General features: G+C 35.5%; 2 protein-coding genes across 10 annotated transcripts in view; one reads left to right on the top strand and one right to left on the bottom strand.

Moving 5' to 3' along the window:
• Nucleotides 1–2,721: 2,721 nt before the first annotated feature.
• On the top strand, nucleotides 2,722–4,917 carry LOC131436217 (peroxisomal membrane protein 11C). The gene is made up of 5 exons (XM_058604836.1): nucleotides 2,722–3,041; nucleotides 3,253–3,435; nucleotides 3,494–3,675; nucleotides 4,337–4,405; nucleotides 4,482–4,917. The coding sequence occupies exons 1-5, from the start codon at nucleotides 2,982–2,984 to the stop codon at nucleotides 4,699–4,701; spliced, it is 714 nt and encodes a 237-aa protein (XP_058460819.1). The 5' UTR covers nucleotides 2,722–2,981; the 3' UTR covers nucleotides 4,702–4,917.
• Nucleotides 4,918–8,438: 3,521 nt separating this feature from the next.
• LOC131436156 (putative uncharacterized protein DDB_G0282133) overlaps nucleotides 8,439–21,471 on the bottom strand; it is a 67,428-nt gene continuing 54,395 nt past the window's right edge. For all 9 annotated transcript variants that reach the window (XM_058604755.1, XM_058604718.1, XM_058604710.1 and 6 more), the window contains exon 9: nucleotides 8,439–20,854. In XM_058604755.1, the coding sequence (XP_058460738.1) occupies nucleotides 20,461–20,854 (394 nt within the window). In that variant the 3' untranslated portion in view covers nucleotides 8,439–20,460. The remainder of the gene's footprint in view (nucleotides 20,855–21,471) is intronic.

The following is a 21,471-nucleotide window of genomic DNA, read 5'->3' as shown; positions in this document are numbered from 1 at the left end:
TGAAGAAAAAGTTTTTACTCTGAGGTGGTAATGTTGACCTTAGTTTATTGTGCAAAATCGACCGTTTATTCGGAATAGAGCATTAAACTTAGTTTGATACCATTTTTCAAATGCCTGGAAATAACAAATAAAGTATCCAAAATAAATAGTAGTCGATCGCTATACATTCTAGTACTCGAGAAATCAACATTACACTGGTTTCTGTTTAAAAAAATGTTGATAAGAAAAAATCTAACCTTACCCAATTTCACACATTTCTGAAGATTTCCCATGTTTAATCGTAGTTTACACTAAAAAAAGTAGTAGTAATCACTTTGAAATCGATTTTCTTCTACTCCTAGTGTACTTTTATTACTGATATCTATTTGTACTACTGAATAAACGATAAAAATGTTGCAAATCACTACTGCCGATATGAAAATTTCCGAAAGAATCCTCCTTTTCTTGGTTCCATTTTTCATTGGCAGGTGTCGCTACCGGCAAATCAGCTTTGCGACAATGTGCCAATTGGCTAGGCAAGATTTTCTTTGCTTTTTTTTTTCGAACAAATAAAGTATTTGAAACATTTATTTCTTGTTAAACCGTTTACTCATTGGAGAAAAAATCTTCATTATTATTTACGTTTCGACTTCGATTTAGAGAAAATGTTATAGAATTGATAAGAACAAATTTTATCTGTACTTTGGCGACTCTACGTAGCCACAAAGCGAGATTTTCGCTTGTAGTCCAGTGAAAAAAAAAGTCCAACCAGAAGGAAGGAGGAATATTTTTATCAATCCGGTAAAGTTTCCACTGCACGATCCAAGTATTCTCAATAATATTATCTGTGTAGGACTTCAAATTCAACTGCCATGTACGTACTCCTGCACTCACGAGTTGAAGACGGAACGGAAAGAAACAAAACTTTGTTTTTGTTGCATGCTTCCAGATTCTGCCAGATTTTTTTTTGTATTTGGCATCTCTGCACATGACCTTGCTTAATTTACAAAGCACGTACACCATGAAATGAAGCAGGTGGTCTGAGAAAGGATGCCAGGTGTGCAGATTTGTGTGTAAACATGTTTCACCTGTATACTTTTTTCAGACTCGTGAACTTGATTTTTTTCGAAACATTCGTCAAAATTGAATGGAACTGTTTTAGAGCTAAGCCATAAAAGTGACTCTTACATTTTTTCGGAAATTTCTTACACCAAGCACGTTTCAGTGAGCGTGCTAATTAAATTTGTTTATCAATTAGATTTTCATTTTGTTTTTTTGTGTATACACGAGAAATATCAACGTCATTAGACTGATGATGATGATGAAGTATGCGACGACGCAGTGTGGCCAGTGGCATTTAAATAGTCCGCACGTTGAACTGAGCTTTCTTTTAAGTCGATTCTTGTGTAAAGACCAGCTCGTTGTCGAGTCTATGTTTGAGACTATGATAGTATCTTTCATCAACTTCTTATATCTTGTTCTATAAAACTGGTCCCAAATCTTTACCTAGCAGTACTCCAGTGTAGATGCTACCCACGTCACTTTCATGTTTTCCAATTAGTTTTTGGAGTAAGGTACTATATTTGAACATTTTACACGACATTCCTGGCAATGCCGAACTTGAAGGCAAACATAATAGATTTACAGAATTCTTCAGTCACGAGCTGTTTTCGCAGCAGCTCTAATAGGTTAGCAAACTTGAATACAAATGAAACTAATTGTTTGTGTAAATTACGGTAGATAACAAACAACTTGTTTTTTTTAAGAGACGGCTATTCGAGACTGTCATGACATTATTAACACAATTTAGAGTGACAATGCATACCACCTGTGCATCATTGAACCGTGTATACTTCACAGTGAATATAACGTCATGAATTCAGATAAGAATATTCCATACATGTCATTCCCTTCTTTGATCTCGTGAGTTTTGCAGAGAAAAATCAAAAAAAATATTTTTCATGAATTGGACTGAACTCGGATCCATAATTTTTGCAAAACTTAAATGCAAGGGAAGGTAACGTCAAAATTAATGCACGAATCAGAAAGCATACAATCCGAAAGTAACTTAGCTGTTGTATGGTAAACTCATGCAGTGGAAATCTAGGATTGCTCAAAGTACTTGAATACATTTGTGAAGTTTTATGAACAAACCAAGCCCAGTAAAATAATCAACGTTTCTATATTTACACTGCAAATATAAGTTACGCCTCATTGAAAGAAACGTGTTGAAATTATACGATCCGTGTCATACACTGATAGAAATTTACACGTAAGCATCATGTGCAGAGCATTTAAACTATCACTACATGTAAACCCCGAAACTCGTGGGCAATTCGAAACTCGTTCCACTCATGAACTGAGTAAAACTGGATTTCTAGTGTAAATCATGTTACATTTATTTTAAATGCACCTCAAAACCATAAGACATATCGTGGCCGCTAAATTCTGTATGAATTTTTTTGTATTCTATATAGGCTTCAATTGAATCACGATTGGCTGCAACTGAAATATTTAACACACGTGGTTCAATTCAATAGCAAAACACATCACATTCAAAGGCAAATTACATCTAGGGTAAGTGAAAAAGAAACTAAACTTGCAGCTTAGTGAATTTGCACATGAAATCTTAAAATAAATCGGATTGAAACGGAAAAGCACTATTTCTATCAGTGGACCACATTCGTCCCACGTATTGTAGTGTGCGTGTTGTGTTTTTATTTGATAGCATATGTGGCGATGAGTACGAGGTAGTAAACAAAAATGCAGTCTCTTTGGCCATCCTTCATTTCGCGGCAGTCCATTGATAAATTTCGTTGTGAATGGTTGGAATTGTGTTCTTGCTAGTGTTAAGATTTGTACAGTAGAACAAGTCAATAAATATTTCTTCAGTTTTGGTTCAACTATCGAGAAACAGTACTCAATTTAAAAACTTCATTGCACAAACAATTTAACTGAAGTAAAATAAATTGCAACGAAGGAAGAAATCTTTAGTTGTGAAAATGAGTAATCCTTTGAACGAAATTTGCGAAATGCTAGATACTTACACGGGACGGGATAAGGTAAGCTACACTCCTCGCAGCGGCTCCAGGAATGGCTTTCACTTTCGTTGACTTAACACGTCAGCAAACGAAACAAGACAGTTGGTTCAAGTTTATGGTTTTAAGCATAACAACAAAAAAAATCCGGTTTATGAAACTTGCATTTCCGTGTTCGAGCTTTTGATCACATTTCCGCGTGTATTGATGGTACATCGTCGTGTGCATTTTTCAGATCGTAAGGACACTGTGTTATACCGCCAAACTAGCCTCGGGATTGTCGTCGTCTAGGGATCCCGAATTATCTAAAAAGTTGGCTATATTCAGTTCCAAAATGTCACAGACGCGAGCAACGTTGCGACTGCTGGACGATCTCCCTATGATCAGCTACTCTCTCAACTATGGGCTTGGGAACAAGGTAAGTAAGTGAAAGTCTCGTGCGAATTGGATCTAATTCTTGATGAATTTTCGTATAGGAACCCGACCGCATAATCGGCCTCATAGGTTTCGTCACCAACATTATCGACCATGTGTACTATCCGGTGGACAAGATCTGTTGGATGGTGGAACATAAGATACTCAATGTGGAAAACCCGACCAAATGGGATGCTGCAAGTTCAATGCTTTGGCTTACCTCCATCTACCTGAACCTGATGAAGTAAGTCGTTCTCGTTTTATTTTATCTTGGTTACTGTCCAAAGCCGCCAGTGTTATCAGTTGAAATTGGTTAAATTTTTCAGTGGGGATTTAAGCTAGCACTAAATTTATCTATATCATATCGGTAAAGCCGGAAAAAAGATACAATTCTGGGTTATCTATCAACAACAAAAAATTTGCGAGAAAATAGGATTACCGGTGTTAGCCTAAGGTGTGCTTCGTTTGGCTTCTTAGCCCTGCAGATCGTATAATATAACTTAACATTGAACGGTCTCCAGTGCAAAAATATATTCGAGGTGACGAAGTAAGATGCACTGTAGACGACGGTCTTTGCCCCTTCCTTACGAATCGTATCTTATCGTATGATTATCTAAAAAAAAATGTTGATATGGGATACTCGTATAGGTGGTCTGAATATATTAAATATGGACAGTGAATTGACTATTATTCAACTTTTGAAAATGTTTCGATTGTTTATGTTTAAAATGTTTGATATTTCATATAAAAATGAATATTTAATTGTTAGCAAATGTATTCATAATGAAATATTAGGTTTTCGAATTCCACACCCAATGTAATAATTTTACAACATTGTCTTCGCTCAAATCAAATGCGCTGTGAAAATTGGTTTACAATACTTAATTTTTTCTTCTAATTTCAAGAACCGCCCGGAACTATACCGTCATGGAACAACACAAATTACACATGAATAAAACGGAAAACGAAACCAGGTAAATGGCGATTCGTTCAAATAGAATCTCGTTTTTTGTTATGCGTATCCAAACTAATCTCTGCTTCCATCTCTAGTCAATCATACAAAACGCTAATGCAGAAGCAACGCATGGAGTTAATCTCGATTGTTCGACTATCGTTGGATTTGGTGCATGCTGGTAGCACACTACCGAAGGGACTACTCTGGGGAGGCAAGTTCGAATCCTGGCAGGTCGGTCTAATAGGAACCGTCTCGTCCTTCATCGGTCTGTATCAGTATTTTGCGAAGAAAAGGATTGTAAGCCAAAGTTCCTAGTGTTCCGTTGTTAGAGTAAAATTATGAGTTAGCTCACAAACGTGTCTTCAAAAGACACCGGGACAATCAAAATCAAACGAAAAAGTGCTACTGAGTAAAACTATTTTATCGACAAGTTCATCAAAACTTGTTTGTAAGACAAACTGGGTTGAGGGAAAAAAATGTTATTTCTAGACTTACCTGTAGATAGAAAATAATAAATCGAAATTCTAGTCAGATACAGTTTTTACTCTTTCTAAACTATTACTACTCTTACTAACCCAACAGCCATAACATTAATTAAATGTAAATTTTGTGTTCTCATTATAGTTTTGCTTGTTATTTAAGTCCCCGCTATCGGAAACGCCGAACAATAGTTATGGAGGGTGCATTGATTGTGGTATCATCCTATCATATTCTGTCAGTTCCTTTAAGACACTTCACTTCACTTTTACAGAATTTCAATTCCTTGAAAAAGCATTCGTGAGGGCTTTTAAGGCATCGTAAAAATGTTTCAACGATATGCTCAATAACCCTACAACAACCCTACATAGCCCAGCAGGGTCCTTCAGTTAGACCATTCCGATATATGATTTAGAATGCTCAATGAGTTCCAAATTCCGTGTCGGATTATGATTGTCACTAATCCAAGCATTTGTTGCACGTGCTTCTTATATAAATTCTGCTTTTTACAACAGTACATCGCCTAACTCAAACACGAAAGCATGAAACCTTTGTTGATAAATTTATTGGTTTAAAATTTTTGCGCCCACCGTAAACGGATTAGTTTTTTCTTTGTTCGATGAAAAAGATAGTATACATTCTTGATAAAAGTATATGACTCTTGAAACCTGGGGCAGCATTGAATTAATGTTCAAAAACAACCACTGATAATCAACGGAGACAACAATGCGACAAGGTAGCACTAAGATGATGTGAAGATACCAACTCGGAATCATTTCTCGACTAAGACGCGTTCCGAATTCTGCAAGTCGTATCAGAACGCCTAAATACTATGGGAATGATTTAGAAGACCTAAAATTTGATCCTGTACGACTTTGAATCAAGAGATGTCGAACGCCGACTCTTTGCTAGCAAAACATTGTCCGAAATGTAAATGACACGCCAAAAAAAGTTGTTTTTATTGAACGACTTATAATTCCATGAAAAGTATAATTATATTTTCAATCTCCAGTAGGCATGTATCAACAGACTTGTATCAACAGACTATTTGCATTTTTGTGCTGGAAGTTATCTGTTGATACCAAAGACGAGGTGGTTATATGCCTGTTGTAGATAGAGATCAAATGAATTTGAGCAACATCGTACCTAATTAGGTTTTGCACGATGACGACACAAATGAACTGCCGATGAATCAAGTTCATCTTTGACAGTTGCCGTGTACTTGTTTTGTTTTGCGACTGCAAGTTAAAAATTGAAAAAATGACGAAAAAGTGCCTGTTAAAAGCGTATTCCACAATGAAAATAACTAAAAAGATTACGCTGTATGTGTTTCCAGCATCAAGGAGCGATTTATGTATGAATCTGTTGAGTGTGAGGCGACTTGCAATTTTTACATTCGAACGATGAACTTCTGATGAACTTTTAAACTGTAAACAAGTACACGTCGACTGTCAAAAAAAGTTCATTCTGTTCATTTTTGTGAGGTTATGTCATGTTCGTGCAAAACCTAATTAGGTTTTTTACCGTCACTGCTAACCTCAATCGGATGAACACATTTTGACAGTTCGGCGGTACTGTTTGTAAACAGACTTTTTTTGTTTGTCTGTTGACAAAATGGATGAGACCTTTTACGGTGCATATCACCTAAATATAGTATTAAAACATTTGTTCACGATTGGATACGGTTTGATTTTGAGATTTATTAAATAAAAGTGACTAGTTGCAAAGTGTATAGACGATTGTTTAAGATGTGTATTTCGATTTTTGTTTAAGCTTGTTTGTAAACAGTACCGCTGAACAGTCAAGGATGAATCTTTGTTCATTAGTGACGTCACGATAAAAAATCTAATTAGGTTTTACACGAACATGACATAACCTCACAAAATGAACAGAATGAACTTTTTTTGACAGCCGCCGGTGGTTTGTTTATAGTTTAAAAGTTCATCAGAGGCTCATCGTTTGCAAAATTGCCAGTCGCCTCTCACTAAACAGATTTATACAAATATCACTCCTTGATGCTGAAAACGCATACAGGACAATCTTTATAGTTCTTTTCATTGTGGAACACGTTTTCAACAGACACTTTTTCGCAATTTTTCGATTTTTTATTTGCAGTCGCAAAACAAAAAAATCCACCGGCAGCTGTCAAAGATGAACGTGATTCCTTGGATGGAGATGTTGGGAGTGCGCCTCTTTTTTCGACAGTTTTGCGACATTCGGCGTTTGATTTCAACCCCTCCCGATTCAGTCTTCCTGGCGATAGACAAACGTTCTCCGAATACTTCTATTACATTAGTAACAGTTAGTTTTGCCACATTTATCAAGGTAGACTACCTCGCATGCGAATAGCGCAGAATTTTGACACGCTACTACTCTTGCTTCGATGCCATTTCAACAATCGAGGAGTGAATACAAAATTAATCAGTAGACACGATGTTTGCAGGAATTTGCAAACATTTGTTGTGAACACTAACGGGATATATGAAACTGGCAGCTATTTTTGTCTCAGTCTTATGCCAAAATTTTAGAAAAGTACAATACTAGGAATATAATACACCGAAAAGCATATTGAAAAATGACTAATAAAATAAAAATAACAATATACGAATCCTAGCGACACCAATTCTCGAAGACAGTTATTAATTCGCAACCTTCTCCGATACGGGAAAATCGTTCTACCAATTGAACTACTCTGGATGTGATGAAACACAACTTAGAAGACTCCCCAGTAAAAAGAACTTGACATATGATTTGACAGTGCACGGCCGGTGTAGTTCAAATATTAGTCTCAACTCGATGAACTAATGCCGCATGCCAAAACTTATGAATCACACACCAATCGAATCTCTTTTTGATTCTCCGGCTGGGCTGTATGTCGCTATTATCGTCTATTTTTCTTACACATTGTTTGCTCGGAAGGATTTAGAAATAACATTCAATTTTAACTTTGTAGGATTGGATAAGAGCTAGTCTTTTTTACCATTTCTCTCTATTTTACATTGGAAACTCCAGCTCATGTGATTTTTCAAATGAATGTTATGGGATTTCTTGTTCCAGTGTACGATAACGTTGTGCGAACATGAACACGTGTTCAATGCGCGGTGAAGCAACAGTGACCTAATCAGGACTAGCGACCAAAAACTTTGCTTTGTATTTTGTGGGACTGTAAAGTAATAATTTATTATGAAGACTTGGCACCAAGCGATTACCTACTTTTTCTTGAATTGCAAAACTTTTTTAATTATATAAAATTAACATCAAGATTGAACTGTCAAAATTAATGAGTAGAGTTTTCGTCAATATGGACCAAGATTTCAAAAGACAGATATTGTGAAGCTATCTTAAAAATGGCAACAGATTACAGGAAAAAACTAATGATTCGGAAATCGTTCATTGAAATGATTACTAATTAACTAATGGCGTTTTGAAACTGAACACTGGTGTTGTGGATAGCTCTGATTTTGCATTTTCGATCTATTCGAAAGTGCGAAACGACTGCAATTCACGACACCACTATTTTCAGGGAAAAACGCCATAGGAGGTGATATTACTGACTACGCCTAGGACAACACAGCTTTTGAGAGAGTAGCTTTGATTGAGCTGTTTTGATGTTTAGTTGTTGCTTTATTCGGTATAATCATAGTAGGCATATGTTTCACAAACGTAAATACCCACAAATTCTGCTCTTTAGAATAGTTGTCATGTCGTGAAGTACCTAGCTCTAGCAAAAAAGGTCGCTGCACTGTTGCTGCCTTTACTGTGTGAATAATTCAGTTATGTTGTGGCGTATGAGAATGTAAAACAAACTGCAAGTTCTACGTTTACTTCAAAATATACCGATAAAAGTCGTTCCTCCAGTGTTGGTCTAGAGCTTTATTGTCTCGTGTATCTTTTCTCTCTAGTAATTGTTTTGTTTAAGTTTGGAATAAATTGAGTGTTAATGGTAGTTTGATAAGTCGAGTTCTTGGCCTCCTGGATGCACTATAAACGAGGTTTTCATGTAGTACTGCTGTTTATTGTGTCATTTCGTTTACGTATGTTCGGTTTTTACTGTTAGATTTGTGGGTGAGTATTTTTTTTTGCTCTTTAGATATTAACTTGTTCGGCTATATATGAATTATTATAAATAGTTTTTTTGTATATGTTTTTGCATTTGATTATCGTAGCTGAAACTCGTCCGTTTTTTTTTGTTTAATATATTTCTGCTGTCTTTCATGTTAAACACGTTTGTTGAATAATGCCTATGGGGAAAAGTTCTCTGCACACGTACTGTTGCCATTAGAACGTCCGAATCCAACCCGTGGCTATTGGTCCTACGTAAGTTTGTCGCACCCCGTGCATACATTCCCTTTTTTTAAGTGTTAATTTGATTTCAGCAATAAGCATATTGTAACATACATCAGTAAAAATATTAAACGTGATTATAATATAGACTTGCCAGCGTAATCGCCTTTAGTCAATATTCATACCGTATGTTGATCAATTCACGAGGCCTAAGTTTAGCCTTAAATCGGTTATATTGCTTTCATGTATAAAATATAATCTTTTCTATCTTTACTAATTTCAGTTATTAAGCATTGAAGCACTGGAATTAAAACTGTTGCCAGTGCTCTCAATGGGAGTGTTGATCTGAATTTAGTTTCACGATGCGTATGTAAATTTACTAATTAAAATGAGATTCAAACGCTATAAAAATTGTCTCTTAAAAAAATCTCATCCTTTTCCTAGCACCACAAACAAAACCCATAATTGTAATAAAAATTATGCACCTTAACGCTACTGTATTGTTAAAACTATATAAGTTAATTATTGCACTTTTACACCGGAAAATGATTGCTTACGATTTTCATATAAACTATACAATCCAAACCCAATCGAAGGGTTTCAACCTATGATTTAAATTAACTGAAATCTGTTTTCGGTCTAATATTTGCGATAAAATGTACTGGTTTTATAGTGAATTTTGAAAATATACACAGATTACCGTAAGATTTCATCTCAGATTGAATAGTAATAATTTAAATAATTCAAAACATGAACAATAAAATTTATTGTATTTCACCGATTTTAAACCCCCTCAGTCAAACATTATAAGCTTTCAGTTGATATACTGTTCGTTTGCTAAAATTTATTTACCGCCGTTAAAATTAACACTGTTAAAACAACATTAAAGGGAAATCGAAGATTACATTCACTGTCTTCCGTGTTTTTTTGATTTCTATTTTTAGTTAAAATGACAAGTAAGATTTGTTTTCCGACCAAACGAAATCGAGCTACAGATCATTATAGGGACTGACGTCGAATGAAATGAGTCACTGAGTTTTTTGTGACCACAAAACTGAACGCAATGCCAAGGTCAACTTCGTACGATTTGCCGCCAATCCACTGTTAAGTTCCATTCACCCATCTTTCCAGTGATATAGTTTCTAGGTTACACTAAAGGTTTGTGTTAAACGCTCTTTTCTTTTAAATACTCCATTGAACAAGAATCTGACAAAAAACTAGGCATAAAAAACAGATTACTTGGCCGTCGGTTGCTGCAATTTCAAATGTTCACTCTCATTTTGACAAATATTGTAACCTAAGTAAATTTTAATCACTTTATTCCCCATATAATGGTTCCTAGTTATCCTTGGATTTTCTATAGTGATTCTACGGTTTCGACCAAACCATTTCATTGTGAGGGTCACCTCATCGAAAGGGCCACTTCGTCGATTTCCCGTAAGTCATTTCGTCGAAGGCCATCCCAACTACTCAGCTGGTGTCTATGATATAGAAAAATAAATAATTTCGATAGATTAGTCGGCAAAGTGTTAGTTTTCAGCAAAATGGCGCATTCGGTGAAACAGCTTTCGGCAAAACGGTTCTTCCTGATTATTCTTAGTTAGTTCTTGGATTTTTGGCTTTCAATGAACAATTTATTGATTGTTTTTATACATATCTGTACATCATGAAAAACGTATATGAAAGCATATTATTTCTCTCAAATAATTACCCTGTTACTAGGAATGAACAGTCGAAATATTCTTCGAATGGGAATGAACTTTGAAGCAGGCAGCCTTCGACGGTTAAGCATTTCGTTAAATTAAAAAATAATGAAAAAAAAATCTTCTCGTCATTGCTTCAGTAATAAAAAAAAAGTTCCGAGACCGACTGGTTAAAATACATTTGCAACTTTTGTTTTTTTTTGTTCCCGCGAGAGCTGGTCGATAAAACATCTAAAATAATACAACTTTCTGGAGTACCAATATTGCCACCTAGGCGTTCTCGTGTTCGGTTTGCTAACTGCAGTTATCAGAATCATCCCAAAATGTTGTTTGGAAATAATGTAATAAAAACATATTAGATTGATGTTATTTCCTTTATCGAAAACTTTTGGTGTTGCTTTGTAGCATTTTATATGATATTCTGGTAGCGATTATTGCAACTTCGCGACTGTATCTCTTAGTTCATCTACGTTACTCTAGTTTCGATTCACGTTTCGAACGGTCCCATAAACTACGGACTGATTCGTTGGAATCATTCTAATGATGCATAGTTTAATAAATAGCATATATCTGTTTTTATACATTTTAAACAGGCTAGGCACATTTTCTTCATTTCAATAGTTTAAATATTGATAAATGTAATGTATTTTTTTGTTATTTTTAACTTTTTACAAACTTTGAATCATTGTCCTGCTATTATTGTTGCCAATTCAATTTTGTAACGATTTTTTTTTCAATAAATCAAGCTCGATTATTTTCACTATGCTTTAGTAACGCACGATTGTTCAGCGTCAAAATTGATGAAAGCGCTCAATTTTTTTTATATTTGGTTCACTTTGAAAAATTGGTTGTGTTCCGCCTTTTGATTTCATTTAACAATTTACTTGACATGATTTTAGAATGTAACAAAGTTCAATGTCGATTTTTCTTTTATAAATAACCTTGTCTGTAAAAAACGTACTAAAATGTCACAAACCGTAGAACTGGTATACTTTGGAAAAGGAATGTAAAAGGTGTATTCGATTTGGCTGCCATCTGCAATTATATGGCGCATCGTCATCATGGCTTGGTTATTGCAAAAAAAATCCATCATCTGAACTAGGCTACAGAAATGCTTCAATAGAGTAGCTTATTGTCTTTATTTATTGGTATTCTGCTGCATTTCTCAGTCAAATCTCAAGCAACCTGTAAGTTTTTGACATTCCTTTATGCTATACTGTGTTCGCTTCACCTATTGTTCCTGTTTCGTAATCCTTCTACAGTACTTATTACTGTACTTATATTATGTAAAGGGTGATTTTTTAAGAGCTTGAGAACTTTTTTAAACAATAAAACGCATAAAATTTGCAAAATCTCATCGGTTCTTTATTTTAAACGTTAGATTGGTACATGACATTTACTTTTTGAAGATAATTTCATTTAAATGTTGACCGCGGCTGCGTCTTAGGTGGTCCATTCGGAAAGTCCAATTTTGGGCAACTTTTTCGAGCATTTCGGCCGGAATAGCCCGAATTTCTTCGGAAATGTTGTCTTCCAAAGCTGGAATAGTTACTGGCTTATTTCTGTAGACTTTAGACTTGACGTAGCCCCACAAAAAATAGTCTAAAGGCGTCAAATCGCATGATATTGGTGGCCAACTTACCGGTCCATTTCTTGAGATGAATTGTTCTCCGAAGTTTTCCCTCAAAATGGCCATAGAATCGCGAGCTGTGTGGCATGTAGCGCCATCTTGTTGAAACCACATGTCAACCAAGTTCAGTTCTTCCATTTTTGGCAACAAAAAGTTTGTTAGCATCGAACGATAGCGATCGCCATTCACTGTAACGTTGCGTCCAACAGCATCTTTGAAAAAATACGGTCCAATGATTCCACCAGCGTACAAACCACACCAAACAGTGCATTTTTCGGGATGCATGGGCAGTTCTTGAACGGCTTCTGGTTGCTCTTCACTCCAAATGCGGCAATTTTGCTTATTTACGTAGCCATTCAACCAGAAATGAGCCTCATCGCTGAACAAAATTTGTCGATAAAAAAGCGGACTTTCCGAATGGACCACCTAAGACGCAGCCGCGGTCAACATTTAAATGAAATTATCTTCAAAAAGTAAATGTCATGTACCAATCTAACGTTTAAAATAAAGAACCGATGAGATTTTGCAAATTTTATGCGTTTTATTGTTTAAAAAAGTTCTCAAGCTCTTAAAAAATCACCCTGTATAAACAATGTACATAACCTGCTGTAATATATTTGGATTTGTATTAAATATAAAAATATAGACAACTTGCCGAGGAAAGCTATCTGTAGACGATAACACTAGTCTAGATTAGGTGCTGTTATAATTTTAAAATCAATTATTGGGTCCCTAGATATACTTTCTTTGAATGATTTGTTTTAGATAGTTTCTCTCTGTTCAGACAATTGATAACAAACAAACGGCAACAAACATATAACACTCGGTACTAAACTCAACGTTTTCCCAAACATATCTTAATTAACGCAAACTACAAACATTTGGAATGATGTGACGGCTTAGAGAAATGGTGCGTTGTTTAAGTACTGAGCTACTCAAATTACGAATCTTTTCGATGCTCCGAAATAATGTTTATGCGAATATTTCTTTGTTTTTCAAGCATTTTTAGGTTTGGTTGATCAATTTTGGAAAAACATTCGTTATTTTGACGTAGGACTATGTCTTGAATTTCTATATAGGGTACAAATCCAAATCACGGAAAATAAAACAGTACCTACAGTGGCCAACTTTGATCAGATTCTCGATGTCAGCACTGCTTTGCACTGCTTGGAAATATTTCGACGTATCCATTCATATACACGCTCGTTCAATGTTACTCTAAAGTGAGTAAAATTTTACTCACTTACGTTAGAAGTGGAACTATTCTATAGAGAGTAAAGCTTGTTTACTCACTTTTTAGTAAATATGCTAGTTGTCAAATTCTAAGTAACATTTACTCAGTGCTACAAATGGGAAAATTAGCTCGAGTGAGTATATATTACTCAATATCATTCGAATTATCTTAAAAATTATGCGTGTAAATTAAAAACAATGCAACTTTTTTTTAAAATATTGTCTCAAAAATTCTCTTATTTACATTTTGTAGTTTTTCCATAGAAAGTTGAAAATGATCTTTAAACTCTCTCACGTATCCTGGAACGAAGGTTGCACAAATGTGGCAGCAAAAACCTTTAATCATGGAAACAGCTGCACAAGTTTTTCTTATTAGGAGGTATGACAATATTACCTTTTTATTTTCGATAGACTACTTCTTCTACCATGTCTCCAACCTACTCCATTTTCCTTCAAATTCCTTTCAATAGATATACAAAAATCATTAGACGTAAATTTTCACCCAACGTTTTCAAAGCTCTGTGCGTAAAACTTGTTGTCAATTTAGAAACTGAGTAGAAGTTACTCAGTCTTCTAAATTAATATTACTCACTTTTTTGACATTTGAACTAAATAAGCAAAAGTGAGTACAAATTACTCACTTGAGAGTAACATTGAATGAGCGTGTAGATAGAGCTCTATATATCTGACGAGCAGTGGTCACTAATTCATCTAAACGAAAACAATGTCTTATTTTCCCTGCCTACTATCATGGCTTCTTCTAACAGAGATTTCGAGCGAAAAGGTTCTCTTAAAGATAAAATTTAAACTAGAAAGGCTGTTTTACGCAACGCAACACTCTGTGCGGATCGTTACCGTCATGGAAAAGGTTTGAATGATCCCAAAAAATGATAAAAGGTCATCAGACTTCACATACCAAGATTCGGATGTAACTTTTCATACATTTTCAGTATAGCACAGCACTTGTTTTGCACAAATGGAGAGACCGATTCGACTCAAGACTAAGTTTTCAAAAGAGCGTATGTGTTTTTGCTTTCACTTCCTTCATATCATTGTAACTCAAAAGCTATTAATTTTATCATATTGGTATCTTAGAAAAAGGAAATCGTGTGGGTACTTTAAAAAAACACACAATTGAAAATGTACAAAAAATTTTCAAGATCAAATTAAAATCAACACGAATTCAAATCCATTGCCGGTACCATGATAGAAATTATGAAAACCATGAAACATTCCTTCTAATGAAATCATGCCTATTACTGATAATTTTATGAGCAAAATGATTCATGTCATGAGCGATAACTCTGACTAAGAAAAATTGAATCTTAAAAAGGCGGAAGGGTAATATTAACGACATTACTGGCCGACGTGAGTACGAGCTCCAAATATCGATAATCGTTCTCATTAGTTGATGGATAGTATGAATCGTGTGACCTTTACTTCTTCGCTTCTAGAATGGTACCGGTGGACCAATATTAAAGTACCACTTATTCTGCCAGCCACTTGAATAAGAAGTAAAAAATTGCCCGGCCACTAAATTACAGATGGTGCTTATTAAAATAACTAGCATTTCATCAGAAGATAATATCGAATAGTTCTTCGGAAGTGATTTTGAGTTCTTACAACAATCTAATTGTTGAATTTCCTTTGCATATAACAAATTCAAGTGCATTTTCATTGTATGCATTGTATGAATATTGTAGGAAGTTATTGTCTGCGACTCGATGTCAACGGCGCTCAAAATACATTCTCAATGGAATAGCGATGCAATTGTCCAGCCATCGAACTGCACAATACTGACCCTAACTGAATGGAAAGGCTCTCTTTAAATATTGCGTTGTAATACGATTGCAGACAACAAGGCGGAACAAACGAGAGTAAAATTTTCTTCACATGTGAGACGTACGGCGCTCAAACAAATCGCCATAATACCTGTTTTTTTCTTTTAAACGGAAGAAAATATTGCACTTAAGTAGTTATTAAGTAATTGTTCAGAACGATTTAGAAAAATAAATTGTTTGCCCTGCTTGCCCCATGTAGGGGGCAAAGTGGGTGTACTTTATAAAACTTCATGATAATGCTGTTTACATCAACTAATATTTATGGATCAATGTTTGGGGAAAACATTCTTTCAAAAATTAAAGATTAGGAAATTATTTATTTTATTTGAAACCGTACCATTCTGTCGAAAAAATAAAATTAAAAGAAACAGTTACATCGAATACAATGAAAGTTAAATTCTTTTATGCGCGTCGGAATTGTATCAGTAAGACATACCAGAGTTTGTAGACGCACGGATAAGGTAAGGTTACTCGTTGCTAAGCACTGTGCAATACACCGCTTCGCCCCGAGAATACAAAAGAGAGCTCTTTTTTTTAATATGAATTGAGATAACTCACGTGCGATTCCAGATTTCGAAGGATTATGAGGCACCGAAACAAAAGCCTCGTATCATAAATATAATATTTCTACTAGAAAATTGATTGCGCTTTTTTCATCTCAATTGGTTTCGCAAAGTTGCCAAGTTATCTCATATTGTTACAAAAAATAAATTGTTTTTCTTCTTCAAATTACCATAAAAAAATATGTTTTTGGTATCCGTGACATTAGTTTAATTATATTATTGATATTAATATTTCAATAAAACTGTTTTTGCTTCGAATATTACCAGAAAGAACGTGTTAAATACTAATGAAATAACCATTGTGGCAAATCTAGTAGCACTGGTTTCATTCCGCTATACGCCAACATAACGCTGTGAAGTGTGTGTGTGTTTCATCGGCTGTGCACAGAGATGCCAGGTATTTTCATAGAAAATATGTATTACTTTGCATAGAAAGTCTATATCTGTTCTATCTGTTTTCACTAATAAAATGATGTTAAAAGATAGTTCTTTAAATCTCCGTAAGTCATTGCCCCATTAATTAGATAATTCAACGAGTAAAGTACGGTTGTATCGTTTGAGTTGTATATCTGGCAGCGGTAAGGCAGTCGGTCACCAGAATGTCTGCAAGCCATATTTTTCCAGCTGGCAGCGTTTAGTCAGCCATCTGGCAGCCATGCGAATGCGGGTGAGAGTGTAATAGTGGAATATTTTGTTTTGATTGCTGTCGCCATTGCTAATTTATAGGATGAATAAAAGATCAACGATAGGATGGATAAAAATCCATTGAGATGAAATTAGGAGCAGAGTAGTGAAAACATCATTAGTGTTTTTAGCTGTTTCATAAATATTAGTTGAATTTTCAAGAAATGTGAATCAATTATCAACGTGGAGCAAGGCGAATGAAGCAGTAATATGAAATAGTTACAGTGATTTTAGTGGCTAAATCGGGGTTCGAAGGCGACGTCCTTACAAATGAGATGAAATAGGGAGCCCTTACCCTATAATATTTCTACTAGAAAATTTCCAAAAGCAAAGTCTTGGCATTACATGGAATTTTGTGGAATTTCTGTTTCTGAAGCTGAAGTTTGGATCTGGAACTGAATTCTGGTACACAGTCAACTGCACAAACTTGAATGAACGGAACGTATCTAATATCAAGTTCGAGAAAAGTGAACACGAGTCATGAGTTTTCCTCTTTGATCCTCCTCAATACAAAGCATTCTATAAACTTGAATTTTGAGGTATTTCTGTTGATTAAGTACTACTGAAAATTTTATCCCAAAATTGTTGACCATTTTGCTGAAGGCTTCAATGAATAATTTCGTTGTTGAACACAAAAAGAAATATTCACGATAAAGTTTTACCCATTCTTGCACAGCGTAAATCTCTACTTATGAGATGACTATTGGTGCAATATCTATAGTTTTATTTAAATTAGAGTAGTTCTGAAAAAAGGATATTATTTAGGTGACGTGCATAGAGTAATGAATAAGACGTTCGCTTCTCACACTGCCTACTTGGATTTGATTCCCAGCCCGGCCAAATAACGGGTGGCAACTAAAATTTTGGAATTTTTTCGAGGCCTGTATGCTTAGCAACAAACGAGCTCAGAGAAAAATAAGAGTGTGTATGTGTTAGCTCTCTTTCTCCTCTTTCTGCTAGTATTTTTCGTTTTGTTCATGCTTGCTCAGTTTTACTCAAAATGCGGTCGAAACAAGAAGTATTTCACGAGCGCATTGTATAGTTCTACGAACTGCACAGAAATCTCGGCAAATAGTATACGGTACAACATTTTAAAAGCAAAAATGTAGCGGCTTCGACAGTTTAGAATATCCTAAGATGCCCAACAACTGCTTCCCTCTTTCGAAGACGCCTATTCTACTGTACATCCGAACATAAAATATTATTTTAAACATAAGTTTGAACAGAAAGTGATGCTGTACATTGTCATTTCCGAGAAAGGCATTTCTAAGCCATGGTTCAAGCCATCTGGGTTGGCAATCAATCAAGATGTGTACTACCAGAACGAATGTTTGTAGAAAGTTTTGATCCCGTTTTTTCAAATACATCATGCTGATGGACAATACGTGTTTTTGCCAGATAAAGCGTCATCGCATTGCGCCAAAAACACAATCGTTCCTGAATACCCATTCGAACCCATTTGTACCCAGTGTCGCCTAATCGAAGATTTCTTCGGGGTTTTGAGCTCCTTGGTGTACAAAAATAACTGGAGAGCCACGAATTGTTAACAGTAGATTGGTAGAATCAAGAGATGCATTCGCAAAGTTGACATGAAGGCCGTACAACGCTCCTGTTCCGACATCAAACGGAAGCTTCGCCGAACATCCGATTTCGGACCGTTTTCAAATGTTCACTAATTTTTTTTCAACAACGAACAATGTATCTTTAATTTCAATAAATCAGATCTTCTCCAAGTATGTTTGTCTTTTTTGACAGCTTGAGAAAGAAATTCCAAAATTTTAGTTTCCACCCTGGTCGGACAGGCGAATGTCCAGAAAACTATTTGTGTCGTTCCTAAATTACATTCAATAGCATTATACCTTGTTCGTTTCCTGTTCGCAAATTAAAATTATTGATGTGTTCAATGATACTCCAGCTAAGCCACATGATCAACCAGTTTGTTCCGGTATTTTTTGTTTTTGTCGCACACCATTATTTCACAAACGCATCCGGTTCATTACCTTCTCTAGCATCGATGTAATTCCCAATAACCAAAATTTCTACGTATAAAACAAATCCACCTCACTTCCAAATGGATGGTAAAATTAATCGTGGAATATTTAAAAACACTCAAACACTAAACTAAAATTCCTCTAGTTAAAATGCATGTAAAATGAGAGTAAAATATGTCAAAACAACAATACATTTAAAAAGAACAAAACAAATACGGTTGCAATTAAAATGCCCACTGAAAATGATTAGTGCCTCTATAAAACAGTAAAAAACAAGTGTGATGTGCTGGTGAACAAAGTTTATGCAATAATAAATATATGTATACTAGAAGTTATCATTCTGGGAATGTATGGTTCACAAAAAGAAAATAATAAATAACATAAACACAAGCCAAGCAGCTTCTATCGCGAATCGATAATATAACATTCGATAGATAGAGAAATTTAAATGCATTTCGAAGTGCGTAAATGCAATTTAACGAAATAGTGAGATAGCATGTTACCTTTTCTCGGTAATTGTACAATAAATCACTCTACAAAAAAAAGCTCATCTAGAGACTACCAAATTCCCTATCGTTAAACAAAGTCTGCCGAAGCAGTGGAAATAAATAAACAATAAATATAAGAGACGAAAAGTATAAACAATAATGTAGAATAATACAACTGCTGGTTGAGATTACTTTCGAAAAACAACATTCCTCAGAAAGTGTTAAAAATCTAATTCTGCATTCACTCCGGTAGCCATTCTTTCTTTCTTTCTTTTGCGCTGATGAAGGCAACAGCGTTGGTTTTTTTTCACCCTAACTAAAAACGACATTTTTTTTGTTTGGTTCTGCCTTCTAGCATTACTGGCATTCGACGTTTAAAATTTTTATGTATAAAAGGAGCTTTCCCTCACTGTGTGTTCTTTTTTTACTTTTGTTGGCCTGTTATTCACCTGTCTTGTTGTTTTTATTTTAATATTTTGTGTGTGTGTTCTAAACGGGTTTTAACTGCTTTTAGCTTAAAAGTAATCAAAAACGTATCAGTTCCTAGCCTAGTGCCACGTGCCTTCCTTCCGTTAGATGCTGTATACGCTTTTTCGGTCTAACCTATGGCATTAACCAACTATTTTTTTCTCTATTTTCCATCGCCTGATTTTTTTTGTGTGCAATCATTTAACAAATGCCATGCGCGCCTATTGAACTGAAATCATCTTAAATCGGTGCAATTTAAATAATAATAGCACGGTATTAGTATTAAATTAGCCCATTCAGTTGAGTCTAATGGAAATATTGCAAAATAGTTGTGCATGTGTAGGAGGATTTTTAGAAATCCAGACCCATCTGGCGGAATTCCTTTGTGCATAGGAAATTTCTAACGAGGAAATATCTCAAAGCGATTCCGTGAAGATGTGTTTCTTTGCCCCACGTACCAAAATAGCATCTGACGGAATGGTTGGGCTGCCGCAAGCTACTTACTATGTATTGATAAATATCTAAAAGATGTGATAAGGAGGTTGCAAACAATCAACAATTGCATCTGGGAGATAACAATGATCGAAGTAAACTTTGAGCTCGCAGTGTCGGCAGAATGACAGACACCCCTGTATCCGATTACCGTTGATAGGGAAGATGTTTCTAACGTGTGAAGTTTCGAAAGGCAAATAAAAGTAACTCACGAGTTGACTTAGAGGCTTCCAAACTGTTGCTGCAGCTGTTGGTGCAAATTTGCCGGTCCATGGCAGGAGACCGGTGATGAATCTGCTGAACTATTGCTGCTAGTGCACGGCGGAGAAGGCGACTTTGGCGAACTGTGCAGCGAATTGTAAGAATGATGCTGATGATGGGAGTGACCATGGTGATGTTGCTGCTGTTGTTGTTGTTGTTGCTGGTTGTGATAGTTGTGATGATACTGAATCTGTAACTGTGAATGATGCTGCTGCTGCTGTTGTTGCTGCTGCTGCTGCTGAGGGCCAACACCCACGATCGCCGTGGATTTCGAATTGCGCGTCAGTGGTTTGTGATTCTGGAGTGAGCTGTCCCGATTGTGCTGAAACTGCCAGCAAGATCGGCAGAAATATCTGTAGATGAGATAAACGGAATGTTAGAAATATGTTAGATCCGATCTCTCTGGTACCGACTTTTTTCTGCTTCAGCCGTAACCGAAGCAGGGTGACTAATTTAAGAGACATAACAGGATGACATGAATACAAATAAAATTAAAGTGTGTTTTTCACACTTCCAAATAGTAATAATCATACGTACTAGTTTTTTTTTTCAATCATATAATTTATTAAGGCACACTGCTTAAGCTCTAAGATGCCAAGGGCTTTTTCTAATTTTAATTTACAAATAACTTAAAACTAGGATAGTATATTAAGATAATGTAATGACTTTGGCAGATCCCGCCTTCAGCTAGCAATCGGCACCGGCCGGCGTACTGAATGTAACACGTTGGTAAGTATCTTGGTATTAGCCGCTTCTTTCTGTCCGTGTGGGTTCGCGGAGGACACCCCCAGGCTACGAATACCAGGCGGGTAGCTTACGTACTAGTTGATAAATACAATACAAGAAATACATTGTTCAAATTCATTCACAAAATACATTTAGATTAGAACAATCCACAACAAAACGTTTGTGGCCATCTAGGATTTCCAAATATGAATTAGGAATTAATACGACATTAATTTCAATAACA

The sequence above is a fragment of the Malaya genurostris genome, chromosome 1, assembly GCF_030247185.1.
Source record: "Malaya genurostris strain Urasoe2022 chromosome 1, Malgen_1.1, whole genome shotgun sequence".
NCBI lineage: Eukaryota > Metazoa > Arthropoda > Insecta > Diptera > Culicidae > Malaya > Malaya genurostris.
The sequence above is the reverse complement of the archived record's forward strand: the minus strand, read 5'-3'. Positions and strand labels throughout refer to the sequence as shown.

Bases quoted from the DNA above. Each gene is read 5' to 3' on its own strand.
- LOC131436217 (XM_058604836.1), top strand. From the start codon at position 2,982: ATGAGTAATCCTTTGAACGAAATTTGCGAAATGCTAGATACTTACACG. The intron at 3,042-3,252 runs GTAAGCTACACT...TGCATTTTTCAG, and splicing joins CTTACACGGGACGGGATAAG to ATCGTAAGGACACTGTGTTA. The intron at 4,406-4,481 runs GTAAATGGCGAT...TTCCATCTCTAG, and splicing joins AAAACGGAAAACGAAACCAG to TCAATCATACAAAACGCTAA.